The sequence below is a fragment of the Rhinolophus sinicus genome, chromosome X, assembly GCF_036562045.2.
Source record: "Rhinolophus sinicus isolate RSC01 chromosome X, ASM3656204v1, whole genome shotgun sequence".
Taxonomy (NCBI): domain Eukaryota; kingdom Metazoa; phylum Chordata; class Mammalia; order Chiroptera; family Rhinolophidae; genus Rhinolophus; species Rhinolophus sinicus.
The window spans coordinates 92308537-92332371 of record NC_133768.1 but is presented as its reverse complement, the minus strand read 5'-3'; the positions used below and the strand labels follow the sequence as shown (position 1 = coordinate 92332371).

The 23835-nt window shown below is 45.2% G+C and overlaps 1 protein-coding gene across 6 annotated transcripts in view; it reads right to left on the bottom strand.

The window, feature by feature from the left end:
* The window catches only part of BCORL1 (BCL6 corepressor like 1), a 68539-nt gene that overhangs the window by 2389 nt on the left and 42315 nt on the right, over positions 1–23835 (bottom strand). For all 6 annotated transcript variants that reach the window (XM_074323922.1, XM_074323923.1, XM_074323921.1 and 3 more), the window contains 6 exons: positions 18967–19190; positions 14596–14817; positions 12327–12493; positions 11233–11378; positions 4397–4474; positions 2908–3061 (listed from right to left, as the gene is read on the bottom strand). In XM_074323922.1, coding sequence (XP_074180023.1) covers positions 2908–3061; positions 4397–4474; positions 11233–11378; positions 12327–12493; positions 14596–14817; positions 18967–19190 — 991 coding nt within the window. The remainder of the gene's footprint in view (positions 1–2907; positions 3062–4396; positions 4475–11232; positions 11379–12326; positions 12494–14595; positions 14818–18966; positions 19191–23835) is intronic.

Here is a 23835-nt window from a genome sequence, read left to right as displayed (position 1 = left end):
TGTTCTCACTCCTGCTTCCCTTGCCTCCTTGTTCTCCAAAATCTTCCCCAGCAGAGGGGGGGCCATGGAGAAAGGCCGACACTGCGGGTAATCCAAAAGGCATTTCTTTTTGGCTCTGGAATGCATTAGACAAGATTTTTTTTTTTCCTCCAGCAGCAACACCATCATTTCTGCAGGGCTGGAGCTCACATTACAGCAAGTCTGCCTTTGCTGAGCACACCCGACTGAGTGGCAGGCTAGGGACAGCTGGGAGGGGTGCTGGAGAGGCCAGTCATAGGCCAAACGCTTGCGTTGACTAAACCAGGAAGAAATGCTGCATCCTCATGTCAGTGGTCTCTGTTTCCTGGGCTTTCTCTTCTTGCCATTTACTGTCCCAGGTCTGGTCCTCACCAGTTTTGGCCTGGACTCAGCCTCCTAACTGCCAAGAGTCACTCTTCTGCCCTCCTCCACACCCACACTGGAACCTCTGTTACTATTAAGTTTTCTAAGAAGAAAATCTGACCTGTTCATTCACTCCCTAAACAGCTTTCAATGGATCCCCAGTACCTCCAGCAAAAAAAAAAAAAAAAAAATCCAAATTCTTTCACATGATATTATGCAAGACCTTCCAAACATGACCCCATTCAACCTTTTCAGCCCAATCTCCACTCAGTAACATACACACACACACACACACACACACACACACACACACACACACACACACACTGTATTCCCCACTCTACCAAGTGCCAGCCATTTGAGGAAGGACGAGCCTTGCTTTATGAACGTGTATGTCTCAGTGCCTTTTGCTCATGCCACGCCCTCCCTCATCCTCTCCTCTCCAGCCCAGATCAGATGCCATATCACCCATGAAGACTTCCCCCGATGTAACTGGTTGCTCGTCCCATCTTCCACAGTCTCTGGCACTTGGTTCACACCCCTATTATACTACTTTTAATGGAGCCCATTTTGGAAAGGATACAAAAGAAACATAAACTTTGGTTCTCTCTGTGGCATAGGAATGGGGGCTCAGGGTGGACTAGAACTGTTATTTTTTACTTGACACTCTTCTGAACTGTTTGTGTTGTTAACAATAATAAATTTGCTTAGGACATTTGGCCTTCTATTAGGGTTAATTTTATACTTGTCTGTCTCCTCCACTAGACTGGAGACTCTCTGAAGGCCAGAACTGTATTCTGGTCCTCAGTGTCTGACCTGGTGCAACTGCTTAAGACATGTTTATGTAATTGAAGGTTCTGTACAGCACCTAAAACTTCTACTGAGACCCACAATCCTTATTCCTAAAATGCAACATTTCTTCCAAATGAGCACAAACTCTGTCATCTCACAATCAGGGAATGGAGTGTTCTGGGGTAAGAGAAAGGGACTACAGATACCATATACTTGGAACCTTACCTTCAAAGAATGCAAAAAAACCCCAAAACATTAACACTAAAGATCAGAATTCAGTTTTGCTTTGACGATACAGAAGTCACTTCTGAATGCTACAGGGCCTTAGAGTCATTGTTCTACACCCCCTACTACTTCTTGCAAAACAAAATTTTCACATCGTGCTGCAGCTGTGGGGACGGACAGATTCAGAAGAGGCGCTGGAGGATGTAACATCAGGAAAAGCAGCTTTGGCAACACCAAACTCTCAACCGAAAGCCTGCCTGCCACCCGCTTGCTAAGTGGTGCACAGCCCTGGTTGCCTGTGTTCTGTCCACACCTAAAGCACACTACCCTGGTCCTTTTAGTGCCTGGGGCCCCAGATCCTGTTTCAGAGAGGGAGGTGCTGAATACTTTGGAGGAATTAACCGTGCAATACTATATCTCAGAGGTCTAACCCCGCCCTTAGGATCAGCTTATGTGCAGAAGAATAAGGACCAAAAGCCCCTGAAACTTGATCTCTACTAGTGTCATCATATAGGCTAGTTTAATGCTTATCAGTTCATGAGGGAAGGTATGCAAAGAAACTGTGGTCAAGTGGTTAGAGTCGTCAACAGAGGGGCTCAGTTGAATGGCTCATAATCCATTGTCCACACCTTTCTCTATCATGTGCACTTCATGCTCTTTCACTTAACAAAAAGTAGGATCTGATTTTTTAAGAATAGATATCAAAAAAGTATCCTTAAAAGTGTTTGCAAAGGTATTTAAAATATGTGACTACACCAAGAAGAAGAAAATACTTAATGATGGAGGCTAAGAACAAAAGGACAATTCATCCTGCATAGTCCTAACCAGCACTGCCACTTGTTGCCGTACAGTGAACCCAACAAAAACCACAGCCCTGCAGTCTGTCCAGCTCCCTTCTGAATCATCAAATAAAGATTAAATTGGGTTCAGTCTAATGTTAAGTGTCAGGTATATTCTAGTCTCCAAAAATGGGTGAACCCTGTTATAAATACATAGTAATCTGAGATGACAGCGCCGTTGCCATCATCTTGCCAGCATTAAGGCTATGAGAAACCAGCCTGTGGATTACTTAAGGACCATTGGCTCCATAGTTATGGCAACCATATGTCCCGGCTTTTCCAAGACTCTCAATTTCAGAATTCCGTCTCGCTGTCCCCAGAAACCACAAAAATGTTCCAGAGATTTTAATAGTTCATCAGCCCAAATATCTCCCAGATTATCTCTTACACTCAGGAACAACGCAAAAATCCTTTAGAGAGTGAATCTAGATCTGGGGTTTGGGAAATAAATATAGTCAATGTATCCAGAGCTTACAGCTTCTATTGTGAACATAACCAATCTGGGCTAGAAAGTCAGGCTGGCGGTGGTCAAATATTATCTTTCCCATGCTCCAGCATTTGTTCTCCAGGTTTCAGCTTCCTTCTGGAGAACTCTACCCTTCGCAGGGAAGCAGGCCAGGGGTTGCCAGGATCCTGGTCCTCAGTCCCCATAGATCTCTTAGACACTTACCCGTGGGACACTGACACTTGGAGGTTGTAGCAAGGGAGAAGAGGCTTGTCTGAGAACTCAAACATAAAATCATCCTCTTCCCCATCATCTCCTTCTTGATCAGAGTTCCCAGGGGGATTATGTAGGAGGTCACAGGCAAACCCGTCTTTTTCCTCTATAAGGAGAGCACACAGGGAATTAGGAATTAGCTACATGCACAAACCGAAGAACAGAAATGCTCCAACGAGACAAAGGGTTATGAAGGTGGGTGATTAGCTCCTGATAAACAAGTCATCAGCCCCCTGGCGTGGGCCAAGGTGTACTAATCCCATAGTTTCCATCCTTGGGAGAGCACATGAACGTTCTAGTCTTGGAAGACAGTATTTTGTGGCCAGAGATTCATTATACTCCTCCACATTTCAATCGGAAAAAAGCAAGGTGATGTGAAGGATGAGCAGCTCAGCTGTTGGAGATGGAAGCCTAAAGATACTACCACAGTCAAAGGCAAGGTAAAAACATCTGTCCTTCAGGGCGCCAGTTTGCTCAGTGGTTAGAGCGCAGCGCTCATAAAACCAAGGTCGCCAGTTCGATTCCCACATGGACCAGTGAAACTGTGCCCTCCACAACTAGACTGAAAACATGACTTGACATGGAGCTGATGGGTCCTGTTTTTACACACTGCTCCCCAATAAAATAAAATAAAATAAAATAAAATAAAATAAAATAAAATAAAATAAAAGAAAGAAAGAAAGAAAGACCTGTCCTTCACTTCTCACAGCTTTCCCAAATCATCCTGATTGCTTGCTGGGATCCCTAAAAGCTTGGATGGGGCTCAGACCGTTCCCTTCCCCCAGCCACGTGTCAGCCACGTGTTTGGGTATGCCTTGTTTCACTCCATCCCAACCTCCTGCTCTAGCTTCCTTCAAGCTCAGGGGTGGGTGCCTCCCTCAATCTGCAGCCCTTGGCCTGATGGTGAATGCCAGATGACTGACACAGATAAAGACTGGCTGCTCTTCCAAAAGAAGAAAGCTAAGGGCTCGAGAGACAGCAGCTATCTCAGAAACTGTGTGCATTGTAGGGGCAGGGGCGGGAGGAAATGGCAGCTGCCAGATGAGGAGTTAGGTCCCTCTTGAGTGTGAGAAATGCCACATGAGGTGACAACGTGCATAGGGGTGGGGCTTCTGGCAGGATTAGGAAAAAACAAGGGAGGAGAAAGGGATCTTGGAAGAGAGAGAATTAAAAATAAATACCCAGGATGGAGAGCAGTAGAGGGCTAATGAGCGACAGCTTTGTCCAAATCAATGGCATCTCCTGATTTAGGTCAATGACTTCTGAGTCTGGGGGAGGAATACACTAGGGTTTGGGCTGAAAGGGTCTGTAAGATACTAACGGGAAGAAGGGCTATCTCCACAGGGTCACTCCTGCCTTTGAAAAGAATCAGTGAAACCCAAAGGAAATCCTGCATCTCTGAGCCATGGGAGAGGAAGGAGGAATCCCACTGAAAGCTTACCCAATACAGAACTGCTGTAAAAATCCCAGGATACACCAGGATCACCCTCTGCCCGGCCCTGAAGATCCGAAAGGTGATCTGATGAAAGAAGAGAAGGCAGTGAGACAAGGAGGGTAGGCTGGAGAAAGAATCTGGAAGCAAAGTACGTCCATGTGGGGCTAGGAGAATGGGAGAAGGGAAGGACCACAACAGGGGCCGGGAGTGACAAGAGAGTGACATGCTTCCAGCTATCAATCAGAGGTTGCAAACCAGCAGCTAGGAGCCAAAGGCAGCCCACTGACCACCTGGGGTTTGGCCCAGTGTTTTAAACAAACAACAACAACAACAACAATAATAGATTAGCATCCATCATTTTAAAATTGAAAAATTTCACTTAAAAAATCCAGATTTCCAACTTTTCTTGAAAAAAAATATCAGATCTGGCAACACTATAGCCACATTCCTGCATGTCAACAGTTGGCTAGAGGGAGAGGCAACATGTGCTGCTCTACAATTCAACCAGCCTGCTCTGCTCTCTTACATGAAGGCATTTAGGTCTGGGATCCCTGCTTTAAACGGTGTAGGGAATTACTCTCTAAGCAGAATCCTAGACCTACCATAAGATTTTAATTCCCTGCTGGTCACAATGTTCATTTATCCAATAATGATCTCCCCAAATTCAAAGTAAGATAAGGAAGCACAATTCCTCTGTTTCATGTTTGAAAAACATGGGGGAGATGGCCAAGTTTACCCTGACAAAAACCTTTTGCTTCCACTCCTAGGTACAGACTCAAAAGAATTGAAAATGGGTGTTCAAACAGAACCTTATACCCAAATGTTCATAGCAACTCTATTCACAATAGCTTCAAAGTAGACAGAACCCAAATGTCATTCAGCTGATATCCAAACAATGGAATATTATTCAGTCATAAGAAGGAATGAAGTGCCGATATATGCTACAATATGGATAAAACGTGAAAACATTACACTAAGTGAAAGAAGCCAGACACAAAAGGCTACATATTGTATGATTCCATGTATATGAAATATCCAAAACAGGAACATCTATAGAGATAGAAAGCAGATCAGCGGTTGGGAGGGAACAGGAAATGGCTGCCTAATGGGTACAGGGTTTCCTTTTGGGGTGATAGAAAAATTCTGGAACTCAATAGTGGTGATAGTTGCACAACATTCTGAATGTACTTAATATCACTCAATTGTACACTTTAAAATGATTAAAATAGTAAATTTTATGTTATAAGCATTCTCCTACAATAAAAAAAATTGATTAGTTGATCTGAGGACAGATATTAGGTCACCCTTTAGCCTCCTTGTTTCCTAGCTAAGCATCATCTAGTGGAACTGTTTCACCTCTCAAACTCACATGGACAAAAAGCAGATTTTCATGAAAAATTCAATTGTGTCATTTTTGGGTACGTGGCCCAGCAGTTGTCAATATGCCAACTAGTACAGTTGGCAAGCTGATTTAGCTGTATATGGGTGCCACCAGCCCTTAAGTGATACCTGGGCAACAGAACAAGAGAGAGTCCAAAGGGCACAGGTGAGGTGAGGGTGTCCCCTAAAAACAAAATCCCAGGAGGAAGTAGGCAGCCACTTTTAAAGGAGTGGAGCTAGTTTCCCCCAATGGAAGGTACCACTGAACTCCAACATACCTTCCTATCAGCAAAAAATGCCTATTAGCTGTTCTGACCTGCTGAAAGAAGTCCTTTTTTAGCAACCTTCTAGGAGATGAAGGCTTTCTTCCAGTAGGAAAAGGCAGCCAGAGAGAAGCTTTCAAAGTAATGTTTGAGCAGCTAGAATGAAAAACCTTCAGTCACGTACATTAGATCTTTTGTGCACTTCATGAAAAAAACTCTGAGGTGATTGCTGCCAGCTTATGTGCTCTTCTGTACCCTGTGCCACTTGAAAGTTAGCAGTAGTTTCTTCTTCTTAAATAATTTGTCAGTTACCAGGTTTCCCCGAAAATAAGACCTAACTGGAAAATAAGCCCTACCATGATTTTTCAGGATGACATCCCCTGAATATGTCCTAATGCATCTTTTGGAGCAAAAATTAATATAAGACCCAGTCTTATTTTCGGGAAACTCGGTAGGTAGGTGTCTATTCTGTGCCTAGCCCTATGCTAGGTGCCCTAGGAGATAAAGGAATAAGATCCTAAGTTCCCAAAAGGCAGGGACCACATCTGTCTTGTTCATCATTGTCTCCTTGGCACCTAAGCCCAGGTGCCTGGCACACAGTAAGAGCATAATATATGGGGAAGAAAGGAAGGGAGGGAGGGATTACTACAAGGCAAGACTATAAAGTAATGTGCTTGCTTAACCAGCATGCTGAAACCTAGGCATTCCAATGACTGCTGTCCCCCCTGAGAGGTTGCTGGAGAATTCCCTCAAGCACCCTAGCTCAACACATTTCTAGGGCTCCTCTCTAGGAACTGCCTTCAGAGCCCCTGGCTCATTCCTCTATTTCTCCTCACTAACAGCAAATCTTTGTCATCTGCAGGTGAATTTACCTTTTTGAGACAGCCAAAAGTTAACTGGCGTGAGCAAAGATGCAAAAGTTAGAACAAGCCTGTGAGTGGTACACAAGAAGAAACTGCAAGGTTTGCTTGATGGCAAAACTGCGAGTCACGTTTCCTCTCAGGTGTTCACATACAATCAGGAGGAAGAGTGACTTTTCTTTTCCTTAACTCTCCCTTGCCACTTCCCACAATTTTCAGTCTTTTACTCTTATCCTTTCCTTCAAAAGTACCCTCAGCCCAGCAATCCTGCTCCTAGGTATATACCGAAAAGAACTGAAAACTGGTACTCAAATACTTGTACACGCACATTCATAGTGGTGCTAGTCACAATCACCAAAAGGTGGACACAACCCAAATGCCCGTCAACTGATGAATGAAAAAAGAAAATGGACATCCACACAATGGGATATTATTCAACCTTAACAGGAAGGAAGTACTTAAACATACTACCACATGGATGGACCTTGAAAACATGCCGCAACGTGAAAGAAGTCAGACACAAAAGGCCTCACATTGTGTGATTCTGTTTATATGAAATGTCCAGAATGGGCAAATCCAGAGACAGAAAGTAGATGGGTGGTTGCCAGGGGCTGGGGGGACAGGGAAATGGAAAGCAACTGGTTAATGGGTATGGGGTTTCATTTTGTGGTGATGAAAATATCTGGGAACTAGATAGAGGTGGTGGTTGTGCAACATTGTCAACACACAAATGCCAGTGAATTGTTTACTTTTAAATGGTTAATTTTATGTGAATTTCGCCTTGATAAAAAAATAAATAAATAAGTACTCAGTGTGAGCGATCACCCTGGCAATTAGAGTTTCTCTATTTTCCAGGGTCCCATCATACCCGTCCCCATCTCCTCCAATCAAGTTGCCAGCCATGAAAGGAGAGAAAAACAAAAAGCAAGTGGTCTTTGACATGGATCATATGGCAGAGGTCTCTGACAGGAAAAACAAAAACCTGTGATTCAGTGACCTCAAGTGGTAAATTGCTAACCCTTTCATCAGTGGAAGGAAAAGCAGTCCTGATACTTCCTCCCATGCCCCAAACCAAATGGCAACAATGGCCCCCAGCCCCCACATTCTTTCCGACAGAGGAGGAAAAACAAATCTGTTTTCCCTTGGCTAGCTTGGATCTTCAAAGGGTCAAAGGCAAATCAGTCACATGCCTGCCTGTCATTCGGCCGAAGGATAAGGTATTTCTTCCCAAGGCCTTTGGGATGGTTTGGATGGCTTGGTGCTCCAAGCCCCAGAAGGAAAGAGAAAGGGCTCACTGCCTGGCCTTCAGTATCCAGCATTATACCTGAAACCCAACAGGGGCTCCATAAATGCATGGATGAATGAATGGATGAAGGAGTGCTGCTACATCCTTCATAATCTCAGGAGAAATGGGCTTCACTGTAGGCCAACCCAATATAGGAAAACCCACATTTACAACCTAGATGTGAATACCAACATCTTCTGCTTCACAAAAGGATTCACTACAGGATACCTGTAAATAGTGACATCCCTTTGTGTATTTAAAAGAGGATTTGATTCTCACACTCTTCAAGAACAGGGGCCTTGTACAAAGTGAGGGAAGCTCTACATGAGGCACAACCCTGATGTTCTCACTCACTTTTTCTGCCTGCAGAAAATGGAGCCCTTGGCACCCTATGGGGATTCGCCTTCATTTTCTGCCCAGTGGGATCTCCACTAGGGGAGGAAGAAGACAATTAATCTATGGAGATTCTGGTCAGGCAAATGCTTGGGGATGAACAGCAAAAAAGCTTTTTAAATACCTCAGTCAGAAAGGCAAGGTAAAAAAAAAAATGCAGCCAGGTGTAGGGGTTGGGGATGTGGGACAGTGGAGGGAACTGCCACTCCAACCTCATGGTGCTTCCTGCAGCCACTAATGCCACTCTACCCAGTGGCTCCTTGAGATCTGGGAGGAGGGGTACCAGGATTAGAGGAGAGAGGGAGAGAGGGAGAAATACTCAGTTCAAGGAACCAAAAAAAGCCCCTGATGATGGTTGCACAACATTGTGAATATACTAAGTATCACTGAATTGTTCACTTCCAAATAGCTGTTAGGTGAATTTCACCTCAATTTTTTAAAAAGGCCCTGAGTATTGTCCTCTCGTCCCCCCAAAAACAGTCTTTGGGCCCAAGTCTCACCTCCTGGAAGCCTGCTGACTGCTGCCAATGCCTGCCTCACTGGGATGTCAGGCCAAGGTCCTACCCAGGCTTGCTAGCACTCTCCATAACACCCAGAAAGAGCTCTACCTTTAACACCAGTTGATATTTGCACAGAAAAGAGGTGGCCCAGTTTTAACACTCCCTTCAGCTTCTGGCCGCCATCATGAAGCTATAGCTCCATCCCACAAACCTGAGAAACAATATCAAGATTTGAATGAAGGTGTTTGCCCTGGATAGGCTAGGAAGTGCTGGAATTAAGTCTTCTTTTGATTCTGTAACAGGGACTGGCATTCGAGTTAGTTTAAGGAGGTGTCAAAAGGCTGACTAGTAGTTGAGATGAGTTAATAGAAATAATAAGAAGAGAGAAAAACGTGTTTATTTTTTATTTCTTAATCTAAAATAATCTGAACATTCAAATTCCTTTGGGATTTTGGAGAAGGGGTCTGGGACGTAAAGAGTTCATCTGCTTACTCGAGTGGTCAGAGATAGCTTTATGTGAATGCAGAAGGCCCCAAGACCCTCATGGGGGCAGTCTCTAGTCCACAGAGGCCCTAGATTAGAGCTGTTGATCAGAGACAGAGCTTCATGTGATGCTTTTATCAAGTTGAAATGCCCTGGATGGTCATCTGTGTCAGCTTTTTCTGGGAATCTAGTGGACTGCAGACAACCACACACGTGTATATATGAGAGTACACGTGGAGCATAGTATGTGGGAGGAGGCTACAAAGAGTGCTTGCCCTGAGCCCTGCTTCAGCTAAAAGGAATAGGAGTTATCACTGGCCCAGGACAAATGGCTAAATGAGCACCACAAAGTTGCTCTGCCCCTCAGGGGCCTGGGACCCCACAGCTTGGGGGAAGTAAAAGGAAGTCCTCCTTCTGTGAGCCAGGGAGAGGTTGGGTCCAGCTGTGAGGCCTGAGGCCCATACACAGTGACCAGCAACTGCAGGGTTTAGTCTGCTTGACTGGGGACTGGGGACTGGAAGCCAAGGGCCTCCCTCAGCAGCCTCCCATCGCTCCCCCTCCAGCTTTTATTAGTATTTGCTTGCACTTCTCACCTAATCCCCCTTTCATGGGGATCTTCAGTTCAGTTTCCTTTGTTTCTTCCTCCATCATCAGCTACCTAGTTAACCTTTGATTGATAAACAAATGAACTCCTGATTAGGAGCCCAGAACTGTCTCTCTGTAGGGTGGGGACTAACCAGGCAGTGGCCTTGGTCCTTGGTCCTGTGTGCTCCCAGTCCAAGAGAAGAGGGGTTCTACCACAAACATCAATGCCTCCAAGGAGTGTCAGTGATACAACTCCCATCTGCTCCATCTGTCTTTCGCTTAAGCAATCTGAAGAAGTAACTGTCAGAGCAAGGGCCCAGCTGTGATGTCACTGAGGAGGCTGGGTTCCTTCCTTTGGAGGTCAGGTCTGAGGAGATTCCCAATGAGCATGCCCAAGCTAGACTTCCCTCCTTATCTTCCTCCTGCTGCCCAACTCAGTAGAGCTATCTAACTGCAGACAAACAGCTGACATCCACTAATGAGAAAATAAATGCTTATTGGCTTGTGGCCCTTGCCATGGGCCTGAACACCAGACACTTTTCCAGAACGGGTAGGTGAGACAGGAAGACAAAGGAACGGGTGGGGCCGGGGGGGGCACAGAGGGAACATTCACAGTTACCACAGGCAAGGGCTATGAAGAATAAAGCATCAGAAGGGATCCCACGGTTTCCACTGTGATCACCAACAGGAGAAAGTGCAAAAACAACAGTAAAACACTAAGTGTCACTTCTTTGTAACTGACATCCCATTCAAAGCACATTTTGCCCCCAGCTAAATCTATTAATGGGGCTGCTGTTCCACAAGGAGGCCTGTCCCACATGCCTCACTGGGAAATGTGACCCCACGGGCTACCAGGGCCCTGAAGAGGATGCATGCAACACGGACACTCACAGCACAGGGACAAGAGGAAGTGGACCTTTGGGCTTTTCAAAGGTCATAGAGATTTCTGAGACCCTTGAAGGTAATCCTGGGAAGAGGGCTGACACCCCTCACGGAAGCTGTTGTACATGGAGGGAGATGAGTATCTCCTCAGGAGTTCAGGAATCAGAGGCCAGTCCCCACAATGATGGCTTCAAGTCTGGTCTGGGCTTACCACTGAGAAAGCGCTTCATGGTGTCGCTACTGGCCAGCTTCATGGCCGTCTGTCCAGAGTAGGTGGCCAGTGTGGGGTCGGCCCCATAAGACAGCAAGAGCCAGATGGTCTCCAGGTTGTCGTTGACCACTGCGTCATGAACTGGCCTGCAGAGGTGATACAGGGTGAGGACAATATGGCCCAAGTGGTAACCTGGGTGTCTAGACTCAGGCTATGTCACCAGGAGAAAGTAAAATGAGATGACCCCAGTGTAATGTGGGGAAGATAGGGCGGGGGAACCACTTCTGGCCTGCACCCCTCCACTACAGCTCCTCACCTCCTCTCCTTGTCCTCTCTCTCTGCCTCTTTCTCCTCCCTCCTATCTCTTTCTTATGTTCCTCTCACATCTTGAGACAGTCCCTAGGGCACAATGGAGCTCCACTGGCAGCTCTGGAATTTAGGAGAGAACGGTCCCCTGACTGAGGATAAACTTAAAGCAGATGCTTGGGGTATGAACAGGAGGACGCGCATGACGTCCCATGAGCAGGAATGAACAGAGTGGCTCCACAAACCAGGTGGCAGCCAAGCAGGGCCTATGTCCTTTGATCCAAGTCTCTCACATGCTTTGTAGCTCATGTCTCAATTTTGCACAAGAAGTAGAATTTCTGGTAGAGCAGAGGAGAATGGGTGCGATTTCTTTAAGACACAGCAGGTATCTTTTAAAAAGTATACAGAGATCACATCAAGAATCAAATCTGGATGTTACCCTAAGGTCAGCCTCCTAGTTCCCAAAGCCCAAGATTCTGCCTGAGACATGTGCACCCCCAGAAAGGAAGGACAATTTCTGGGAAACCTAAGCAGTCTTCCTGGTGAAGCTGTTATCTGATTGGGAGATCCCTAAACACCCAGCCTCCCCTTGGTAATTGATGTGGACTGGCCAGCCAGGAACACACCCACCCCTGCCCTAACCCGGTTCCCTCTGCAGTCTGCAGATGTCTTCCTGAAACACCTCCTGATAAGGCCTCTCTGCAACTTGCAGCCTGGCATGATGCAAAGGTCCAGACTGGGGGTGAGCTGGGAGAGGGTGGGAGTGGTGGGAGGAATGGTCTTCTTGCCTCGTGCCGTCTTGTGCACTACAGTTCACATTGGCCCCATGCTCCAGCAGGATGTTCAGGATATCGGTCCAGCCCCGGGAGCAGGCCTCATGCAGGGCCGTATAGCCAGCATTGTCGCGGTGATTCACGTCCTCGCTGTCTTTCTGAAGGCAGTAGAGAACAACATCCTGTGCGGACAGAGATAGCTCCATGAACAAAGAGAGGCCTAATTCTTGAAACACCCCAGTTAGATTCAAAGCTCTCCAAATGTCCAGAGAGTCTCAGAGCCTGTCCTTCATTCTGAGGACTGACAGGCAAGTCTCAAAATCTTTTGTCAACAAGTCAGTCTTGAGCTACCATCGCCAGGGCCTCAGCTCTGGGACGTTTTCTTGGCAGTGGGGACATTCCTTATGACCAAGAACACTCATCTGGGTGTGGGTTGCTGGGGTGAGGTCCTCAGTGAGGCTCATCTACCCATCCAGAGCCCAAACCCTAAGGCCTCTCTGAGCACATGAGTTCCCTAGTCTGGGGATTTATAAAACAGCAATGAGACTTGTGGTGGCAAGCACAGCCTCGGGTAACTTGAGAACAAGGAAGAAAGAATTGGTTCAAGTACTAGCCATGGGTACTGATTTTCACTGTTTTGAGTCCTACCCCCAGATGCTTTTCCCAGCCCTCCCCTCAAATCAGGACTGTTCCGAGTATAATACAGTGCAGTCATTCATCCACGTACTAATAATTAGCTTCCCTGGGCTGAAATAATAGGACCAGAGGCAGAACTATGGGCCTAGAAGCACCCCAGCTAGTCTGGGATGAAGCTAGTGAATAAGCTGAGGGGGAGGGGAAAGGCAGCACTTCTGAAGGAAGAGGCCATAGCAGCTACTGGGGGGCCTATCATTAGCGTTCTCAGGCCCTGGTGAAATGGGCAGCTCAGCTGTCCTGACTGACAGCTACGTCACAGGCTGGCTGGTAGAGCGAGTGAGCAAGGGTGCAAGCAAGTGAACATGTGTGACTACATTGGGGGTGCTGCCTCCTGGATACAGGAGCTGTCACACCACTTGAGTGTGGGGGAGCATGAGACCCTCTACCCTCCTCACCAATGCAGATGTTCACCTCTCCCCTAGGCCACAGACTACCCTTCCTTCCCTCCTGTGACACAGGCTGGCTTACCCTCCAGCCCTGTCCTAGTTGGTTCTCCTGTGGTTTCCTGTTTGCTGGTTTGGCCCCAGGTTAAAGAAAATTAACCTTGAGGGCAGGGGTTGCACATTTTTTTGCCTTCAGATCTCCCTTGGCAGTCCTCGAGACCCCCACACTAGGTGCTCAAGAAAGATAGTGGCTTGCAGTTGAGACACTGTCAAGACAGCTCTCCTGTGCAGACCAGCCTGGCTGGGAGTGTGGCTACCTTTAAATGAGTTGGTTATAGGCATCAGAAGCCTTAAGAAAAAAAAAGAGGTGCTATAACCCATCAGCTTCACCCTTAGGAACAAATCCTGAGGAGATACTCGGTGGGGTAGGCAGAGGTACACAGTCAAGGGAGTTCATATCAACAAAAAGTGGGAAACAACCAAAATGTCCAACAATGTTATTTCATGATGGTGAATGAGTCAGGTTTCCATTCCTACCCTGGCACTTGGGAATCAAAATGACCTTGATATGAATTCAATAGTTGGGTGATCTTAGACATAACACTTAACACCGCTAAGAGTTGATATTCTCACCTGTAAAATGGGGATAATAAAACCTACCCCCACAGACTCATGGTGAAGATGAAATGATATGAAGTAATCAGAGCTCTTAACATGACAAAAGAAGTGTTCAATAAATGCCAGATTCCTTTCCTGCTTTCTTTCTGATCCAGTGGGGTGAGTCCGGCCCTGCACACCAACATACTCCTGACCCCTCCACTACTGGAAGCCGAAATGAGGGGATACTGGATTAGGATATGAAGAGTGAGCAATGATCACCCCTGTTCTCTCCGAGTGGGGGAGCCACTGCACTAAGACATTCAAGACAACATAAAAGGCCCAAGTCCTGTTTCTGGTCTAGAATTGTATTGGATGATGTTGTGTTTCTATTTCAATTATGTTCGTCCCAAATTGCCATTAAAATGAGCTTGCATTCACCCACACATGCCAGAGACACAGAAGCCCCAGAGGCCATCTGGGCGGTAGAAGGCCAGTCTGGGCTCAGGCCCCAAACAAAGCCCCGCCCAGGCTACAGAAGAGCCAATGGGAGAAGTTTCTCCACAGATGCTTGAGCAATGGCATCGTGCAGCCAGGATGCTCCTTACCTTATAGCCAAGACGGGCCGCCCGCTGCAGGAGGGTCTCACCCGCATTTTTGTTCACTATGAGGCGCCGTGCCTCTGGGGGGATCTGCCGGGCTGTAGGTGACTCTGAGACCTCCTCTAGGCTGGTACTTCGGGACTTAGAGGGTGTGCATGGTTCCGTGGGTTTCACTGGGGTGGGAGATTTGGGAGGTCGTGCCTTCTGCTGGCTCCAACGCCCTTTGCCCTGGAAGCAGAGATGTAGTCCTGGATCGGCACAGATTCCCATCCACTTCTACCCAGTGAGCAGATGCTAAGGGGCTCAAAGCCTCAGCCACACAAACCAAGGAATGATGAAAGGAATGGAAATTAGAGGGGACATCCCAGCTTCTCTTAAGCACTCTGCATACGTTATTTACCTGACTCAACCCCCACTTATTGAGGTTTTATAAGTCATCTCTATAAATAAGCAGAAGCAAACTCTGAGAGTAAAGACCAGCAGAGAGAGCTATCTTTGACTAAAGAGGCACAGCTGCAGAAGCCTTCACTCTTGTTGCAAAAACCTCCCCCCACATCTAAATCTAACCCTCACCAGACCTCCCCCATCTTCCACCACATTGCATCTCTGGGTCACACTCATGCCCACATGGGGCAGTAGACAGCGCTGAGGCCCAGGACTCAGACCCGGGTTTGAATCCTGCCTCTGCCATCCACCAGCGGCAAGGCCCAACCTCTTTGAGCTTCACTTTCTCCCTTGCAGGGTCTTTGAGATAACAAACTAGGAAACCTCCAGAACAATACACAGGGTGGGTACTCACAAAACATTAGAGTCCTTTCTTCATGAATGACTCCCGTGTGTCTCTTTTTTCCTCCCATCTAAACTGGAATGTCTAGAGCAAGTTCTCATGCCTGTACCACCATGATATATTGTATCTAGGGGGACAAGTAACTCGTCTCCTTAGTTCAGAGGTCTTTGTATCAGGAGGAACTGTGCTCAAGGAGCTGTACTCAAGGAACCAGACCCAAGGAGCCTCATCTGAACCTGGATCTAAGTTAGATGATGAGATTCTAAACTTGAAGATGATGTCATAACTGGTTGAGACTTTGGCGGGGGCCTTGGGAGAGGTGCATGTATGACTTGCGTGTGGGAGGGACATAAATCACTGGGGGCAGAGAAGGCAGACTGTGCCTTCATCACATTCTAAGATGGACCCTGATGATCCCCACCTCCTGATGTTCATACTCTTGCATAGCCCCCTCTCGCACTGGGTAGGGCTGACCTTGTGTAGCCGATAGGAGGTTGCAGGGATGACGGTGTGTGACTGCCAAGGCAAGGTCTTAAAAGATAATGCGGCTTCTGCCTTGCTCTCTGTTAGATCACTCATTCTGGGGGAAGCCAGCTGCCATGTCATGAAGACACTCAAGCAGCCCTTTGGAGAGAACCCCAGGCAAGGACAAGACACCTCCTGCCAACAACCAGCATCAAGTTGCCAGCCATGTGAGGGCACCACCCTGAAAGCCCCAGCCCCAGTCAAGCATTCAGATGAATGTAGCCCTGGCTGACACCTTGACTGCAACCTCATGGGAGACCTCAAGCCAGATCCAGCTAAGCCGCTCCTGAATTCCTGATCCCTAGAAACTGTGAGATAATACATGTTTATCATTATGTGAAGCTGCTAAGTTTTAGGGTAATCTGTTATATAATATATAGCTAATACATCCCTTAGTTTATCCAAATCCTTCAGGGAATCAAGGTCTCACTTAAATCCTATGTCTTCTACAACATTCTACAACACTCTGGTCCCCACTGCCCTCTATCTCTGCATACCTAGAACACCTAGTCTGAATCACATAATCCAGTGTCTGGTGTCTGCCTTAATTTCCTTTCATTGTTTCATGGGCAAGTCTGGCCTCCCCTGCTAGGTTTTAAGCTCCTTGGGAGCAGGGTTCACATTGTCATTTTCTCTTTTGTTCCTTACAGCACTTAACTCAGGGCTGGGAACATCATCACAACAAATATTTGTTGACTTGATTCAAACCAGCCATGTGCAGCGTACTAGGCAGCCAGAAAAACTGCCTAGAAAGACATGAAGCTAGGAAAGGAGGGCCCATGGTATTTGCTTCCCCTGGTAAATCGCAAGGCAAGAGCCACTATCTGTCCCCATCCCAAAGGGGCATAGAGGTACAATCACTAGCAGGAAGATACCAGCTCTCAGCATAGAATGCTGCTCTACCGCCAGGAAGACAGAGGTGTATAATAGCAGTTCTGAAGGATGCTGGGTAAAGTGCCCAGGTTTTTGGTAAGCCTAGCCAAGAGACAAAGAGTGACTCTCCTTCTAGGGGCCAGAGCTGCCAGAGACCAAGGAGACCGAGAAGGGGAGTAACAAGAGCAAGTGGGGGCCACCTCCCTCTCCTCACTTCCCTCCTGGTTCGGAGCCCCTGTGGGAAGAATCCTTTGGCCAATGCTCCAGCTTTAGTGTTGCAGGCAAGTTCTCCCCATCCTACCCCCACCTTGCTTTCCACTATAGAGCACTGCACAATGGGGGCAACTGGAGCAGGTGGAGGTGACTGGGAGAGAAAGAAAGGCAGGCAGGAGGGAGAAAGGGAGGCCCTGTGAAGGGAGAAAACCTCTCCGAGAGGAACATTTCAGTGGATATACTGTCAGACAGAATAACCAGACAGAAGCATCGGCGTGTGCTCCTGACTATCAGGTGGCTGGTCATCTTTGTGTGGCATGGGGCCATCTGAGTGTCAGGAGGAGCAGGGGTAAGGGATGGGGGGATGCCCATCTTTTGCCAGAACTCAGGGTTGCAGTGTTTCCCTGCCTAGCTGCCCCCTCCCCCAGTATCTCCGGGATACAGGCAGAAGCCACCCATTCATAGGGTGGAGACATATGGAAAGAGTAGGGTGGGCGCATGGGGTTCCAGGGGGTAGCCAGGCCCACTTCATGACCCAACTGTTACTCATGACCACTGAGCAAGCTTGCACAAGTCCCTTAACCTCCCTAAGCCTCAGTTTCCTCACTATGAAAAGACGACAACAACGCCTAATTCCAAGAGTCACTGTGGGAATTAAGAGCAATCGTGTAAATGGAGCACTCAGCACAGACTTCCTTGCTCCTCTGTCTCCTCTGGGGGTCCGAGGAAATGGTCACTGCTACCTTGCCACTCCGTGCCTCATGCCTCTGTCCCCTCATTCTTGTCTTGGCTGAAGCTCAAGCTTCAGGATGTATACCAACCTCGGAGAGCACTTTACAGTTATCAAAGCCTTTAACATCATTGCCTCCTTTGTTACCCTAAGCACCCTTGTGAGATGGAAAGGACATGGAGTATCATCTCCATTATTAAAGATGAAGAAATAGGCTTGAGTACTTTGTCTGAGCTGGAACCAGATTTCAGAACGGGGAAGGGGGAGGGGAGGAGGAAAAGAGCGGGGGGGGGGGGGGACGGGGGCGGGGGATGAGCAGCTGGGTGTCCCACCTTTCGTCAGTGCCACTTAGGGATCCCTGCTCTGGAGCTGGAAAGAATTGGAAGAAGCACAACCACCAACACAAGCCCAATATAACCTCTCTTTTTTGTTGTTTGTTATCAATGGCAAATACATATTACAAGTATGCATTTTTGAACCCAAACCTTCACTTCTCTCAAATATACAGCTTACCCAGGATGAGAACTTTGTGATTTTTTTCGGATTGTACAATGTGGAACCCAACATCAATGCCATGAACATCAGACCCAAAAAAGATGTCAATTTTGAACAGGGTTTCTAGAACATTTGCCTGGCTACTGATTGGTGAGTGCCCAGTTACCTGTTCCTTTGCTTCCATGAGAAGCAAAGGGACTAGGGAGTGGCTGTGGGGAAGGGTGGCTATAATGGGGCCCACATGGAATTCCTTCAGTCCCACCCTCCAGCAACCTTTGTCTGGACATCAACATCCTTGCTCCTACAAGTGGTTTTCTACCTTGATTGACTCAGAAAGCTCCCTGATTGGTTTCCAGTGAGTTAAGCCAGGACAAAAGCTTCCTGATTGGATGTTAATAAGCTATTCAGGCTAACATCCTTCCATACTCTTTAACTCTTCCTTAACTCAAAGGAGATCCAAGGATTGTAGAGGAAAAGCCATCATGGACCAAACGCTCTAGTTTTCAAATATTTATTGTTAGCTCTAACTTTAGTTCCCACTCTTCAAATCATCCTTGAAACCTTCTAGAACTAGTTTAAAATATTTTAATAAATATGGGTTAATTTGATCCTCCCCATCTACTCACTCACTCACTCACTCACTCACTCACTCACTCACTCACTCACTCAGAGAACTGTTGACTGAGAAGCCTGTGGAAAACCTGCAGCCCTAACCCACTCCTCTACCCGCCAAGTCCCCTCAGTAGCAACATACCTTTGCCTCTTCTGAGAGGTTCACCATGTGCTTGGTCTTGCACTTTCGTTTTCCTGATGGCTTTTCTGAATTTTCAAGGCAGGCTGGCTCCTCCAGGTTATTTGAGAGTAAACCATTCGGCGAATCCGAGATCCCCTGGGTTTTGTTGGGCAAGAGAAGGTTCCTGTTCCTGAGGTGGTGCTCTGAACTTTGGGAGGAAGTCTTCTGCTTACGGGCCTTTAAATCTGAAGACAAGAAACAGGAAAGAGTGGATGTCAGGGAAATGGAACACAGAAAAGCTATGAATGCCTTCCTCTAAAATGAATCAGAGAAATTTAGGGATTAGAATCTCAGTACAAAACTGTGTAACTATCAGCCACCTGTATCTAGTGTGGTGCCGACAATTCCACTAAATACTTCTCAAATGGACACTGTATTTCAACATCAAAGTCCCTCCTCTACACGAAGGCAACTTTTTCCAGCCTTGCCAGGAGGGGCAGCCCATGTGGTTGTCCCAAAAATGAGGATAATTTTTAAAAGATTTCCTCATAGTGCAGAGCAAATGAGAACTTTCTTTTTAGCTTTCCCTTTATCCCCTTAGTCTCTTTCTCCGCTCTGATATGAAAACAAATTCAGAAGCTCTGCTGAACTGAAGTATGAAGTATACTGGGTAAAGAGTAAATAGTAGGAGGCTTCCTTTATAGCCTCAAGTTCTATCTACCTGGCTTGGTGGTCACTCTGAGGACACAAAGATCGAAGCCACAGAAACTCCCTGAAACCAGAAGGTGCCATGGGGAATTAGCAGGTGGGCAATCACAGAAACCTGCTGCCTTCCCTGGTTGGAAATCCTGGCTGGAAATCAAATTACTGGAACACACTGGGCAACATCTCTAATTCTAGCTCACTGAACAAAGCATTTTCTTATTTTGGAAAGTGTGGTTGTGATTCCTACGGCTCTTTCCAGCTCCAGAGTAGGGATCCCTGAGTAGCACTGGGAAACCCATTACCAAGAACCTCATCCCCCACGTCAGTTCTAAACCCCATGTGTAAAGGGGATAGACTGAGTTTGCTCTTATCTCTTAGCTAATATTAGTGTTACATGGCTTGGCCACTAGATGTGTGACTGACTGGAGACAAGTCATAATCTCCTTGAGCCTCAGTTTCTATGCCTGTAAAATGGGGAGGATATAATCCAAATCACAGGACTAATATGAGAATTAAATGAGCAAAACCCCTTTATAAAGTGTTATAAAGAGTAAGGCATCATTATCATGTTACTTAAGTGTAAGCGCTTTAGGTAGGGTCATGCCCATGTGTTCTTTTTTTTTAAAAAAATTGTAGAAATTAACCAGCTATTTATTTCAGTAAAACTAACCCCACAGAATTATCTAATGTTGAGTTAATTCTTTTTTTTTTATTAAATTTATTGAGGTGACAATTGTTAGTAAAATTACATAGACTTCAGGTGTACAATTCTGTATTACATCATCTATAAATCCCATTGTGTGTTCATCACCCAGAGTCAGTTCTCCTTCCATCACCATATATTCGATCTCCCTTACCCTCATCTCCCACCCCCCCCCCCACCCCCCTTACCCTCTGGCAACCACTAAACTATTGTCTGTGTCTATGAGTTTCTGTTTCTCATTTGTTTGTCTTGTTCTTTTGTTGTTTTTGGTTTATATACCACATATCAGTGAAATCACATGGTTCTCTGCTTTTTCTGTCTGACTTATTTCGCTCAGCATTACTCTCTCAAGATCCATCCATGTTGTCACAAATGTTCCTATATCATCTTTTCTTACTGCCGAATAGTATTCCATTGTGTATATATACCACAACTTCTTTATCCATTCATCTATCGAAGGACATTTTGGTTGTTTCCATGTCTTGGCCACTGTAAACAAAGCTGCAATGAACATTGGAGCACATGTGTCTTTATCTCTAAATGTTTTCAGATTTTTGGGTAGATACCCCGGAGAGGTATTGCTGGGTCATATGGCAATTCTATTCGTAATTTTTTGAGGAACCTCCACACTGCCTTCCATAACGGCTGCACCAGTCTGCATTCCCACCAACAGTGTATGAGGGTTCCTTTTTCTCCACAGCCTCTCCAACATTTGTTACTATTTGTCTTGTTGATGATAGCCATTCTGACTGGGGTGAGGTGATATCTCATTGTGGTTTTGATTTGCATTTCTCTGATGATTAGTGATGTTGAGCATTTTTCATATGTCTATTTGCCATTTGTATGTCCTCTTTGGAGAAATGTCTCTTCAAGTCCTCTGCCCATTTTTCAATTGGGTTGTTTGTTTTTTGTTGTTGAGTTGCATGAGTTCCTTGTATATTCTGGATACTAGCCCCTTATCGGAGGCACTGTTTGCAAAAATCTTCTCCCATTCAGTTGGTGGCCTCTTTATTTTGTCAATGGTTTCTTTTGCTGTGCAGAAGCTTTTAAGTTTCATATAGTCCCATTCGTTTATTTTAGCTTTTACTTCCATTGCCTTTGGAGTCAAGTTCATAAAATGCTCTTTGAACCCAAGGTCCATAAGTTTAGTACCTATGTTTTCTTCTATGCAGTTTATTGTGTCAGGTCTTATGCTTAAGTCTTTGATCCATTTTGAATTAACTTTGGTACATGGTGACAAATAGCAGTCCAGTTTCATTCTTTTGCACGTGGCTATCCAATTCTCCCAGCACCATTTATTGAAGAGGCTGTCTTTGCTCCATTGTATGTTTTAGCTTCTTTGTCAAAATTATCTGTCCATATTTATGTGGTTTTATTTCTGGGTTCTCAATTCTATTCCATTGGTCTATGTGTCTGTTTTTCTGCCAATACCATGCTGTTTTGATTATTGTAGCCCTGTAGTACAAGCCAAAGTCAGGAAGTGTGATACCTCCATTATTGTTCTTTTTCTTAAGATTGCTTTGGCTATTCAGGGTCTTTTGTGGTTCCAAACAAATCTGATGATTTTTGTTCTATTTCTTTAAAATATGCCATTGGGATTTTGATGGGGATTGCATTGAATCTGTATATTGCTTTGGGTAATATGGCCATTTTAACTATGTTGATTCTTCCAATCCATGAGCACGGAATGTCTTTCCATTTCTTTGTGTCTTCTTCAATTTCTTTCAAAAATGTCTTATAGTTTTCAGCATATAGGTCTTTCACATCCTTGGTTAAGTTTATTCCTAGGTATTTTATTCTTTTTGCTGCAATTGCAAAAGGAATTGTTTTTGTATTTCTTTTCTGAGATTTCATTGTTAGTATATAGGAAGGCAATGGACTTTTGTGCGTTGATTTTGTAGCCGCAACTTTACTGTATTCGTTGATTGTTTCTAATAGCTTTTTGGTGGAGTCTTTAGGGTTTTCTATATATAGCATCATGTCATCTGCAAAGAGTGATAATTTAACTTCTTCATTCCCAATTTGGATGCCTTTTATTTCTTTCTCTTGCCTGATTGCTCTGGCAAGGACTTTAACACTATGTTGAAAAGCAGAGGTGATAGGGGACATCCCTGTCGTGTTCCTGAACGTAGAGCAAAGGGCTTCAGTTTTCTCCATTAATTATGAGATTAGCAGAGGGCTTGTCATATATGGCCTTTATTATGTTAAGGTATTTTCCTTCTATACCCATTTTATTAAGTGTTTTAATCATAAATGGATGTTGTATCTTGTCAAATGCTTTTCTGCATCAATTGATATAATCATATGATTTTTGTCCTTTATTTTGTTTATGTGATGTATCACATTGATGGATTCTTATGTTGAACCATCCTTGTGCCCCGGGATGAACCCCACTTGGTCGTGATGAATAATCTTTTTAATGCATTGTTGTATTCGATTTGCTAGAATTTTATTTAGGATTTTTGCATCGGTATTCATCAGAGATATTGGTCTGTAGTTTTCTTTTTTGTGCTGTCCTTACCAGGTTTTGGTATCAGGGTAATGTTGGCCTCATAAAATGAGTTAGGGAGTACTGTCTCTTCTTCAATTTTTGGAAGAGTTTGTGCAGAATTGGTATTAGATCCTCTTTGAAGGTTTGGTAGAATTCACTAGTGAAGCCATCTGGTCCCGGACTTTTGCTTTTGGGAAGGTTTTGGATGACTGATTCAATTTAGTTACTGGTGATCGGTCTGTTTAGATTTTCCAGTTCTTCATGGTTCAGCCTTGGAAGGCTATATGTTTCTAAGAACTTGTCCATTTCTTCTAGGTTGTTGAATTTGGTGGCATATAGTCCTTCATAGTATTCTTGGATGATCCTTTGTATTTCTGTGGTGTCCGTGATAACTTCCCTTTTACGTTTCTGATTTTGTTAATCAGTGTCTTCTCTCTTTTATCTTAGTAAGTCTAGCCAAGGGTTTGTCAATTTTGTTAATCTTTTCAAAGAACCAGCTCTTTGTCACATTAATTTTTCTATTGTCTTTTTGTTCTCTATTTCATTTAGTTCTGCTCTAATTTTTGTTATTTCCTTTCTTCTGCTGACCTTGGGTTTTACTTGTTCTTCTCTTTCTAGTTCTTTAAGGTGTAACATGAGGTTATTTATTTGGGAGTTTTCTTGTTTCTTGAGATAGGCCTGTAATGAGATAAATTTCCCTCTTAAAACTGCTTTCGCTGCATCCCAAAAATTTTGGTAGGATGTATTTTCATTGTCATTTATTTCTATGTATCTTTTGATCTCTCCTTTAATTTCTTCTTTGACCCAGTCCTTCTTTAAAAGTATGTTGTTTCATCTCCATGTATTTGTGTTTTTCTCCGCTTTCTTTTTACAGTTGATATCCAATTTCAAAGCCTTGTGATCAGAGAATATGCATGGTATGATTTCAATCTTCTTAAATTTGTTGAGACTGATTTTATGTCCCAATATATGGTCTATCCTTGAGAATGTT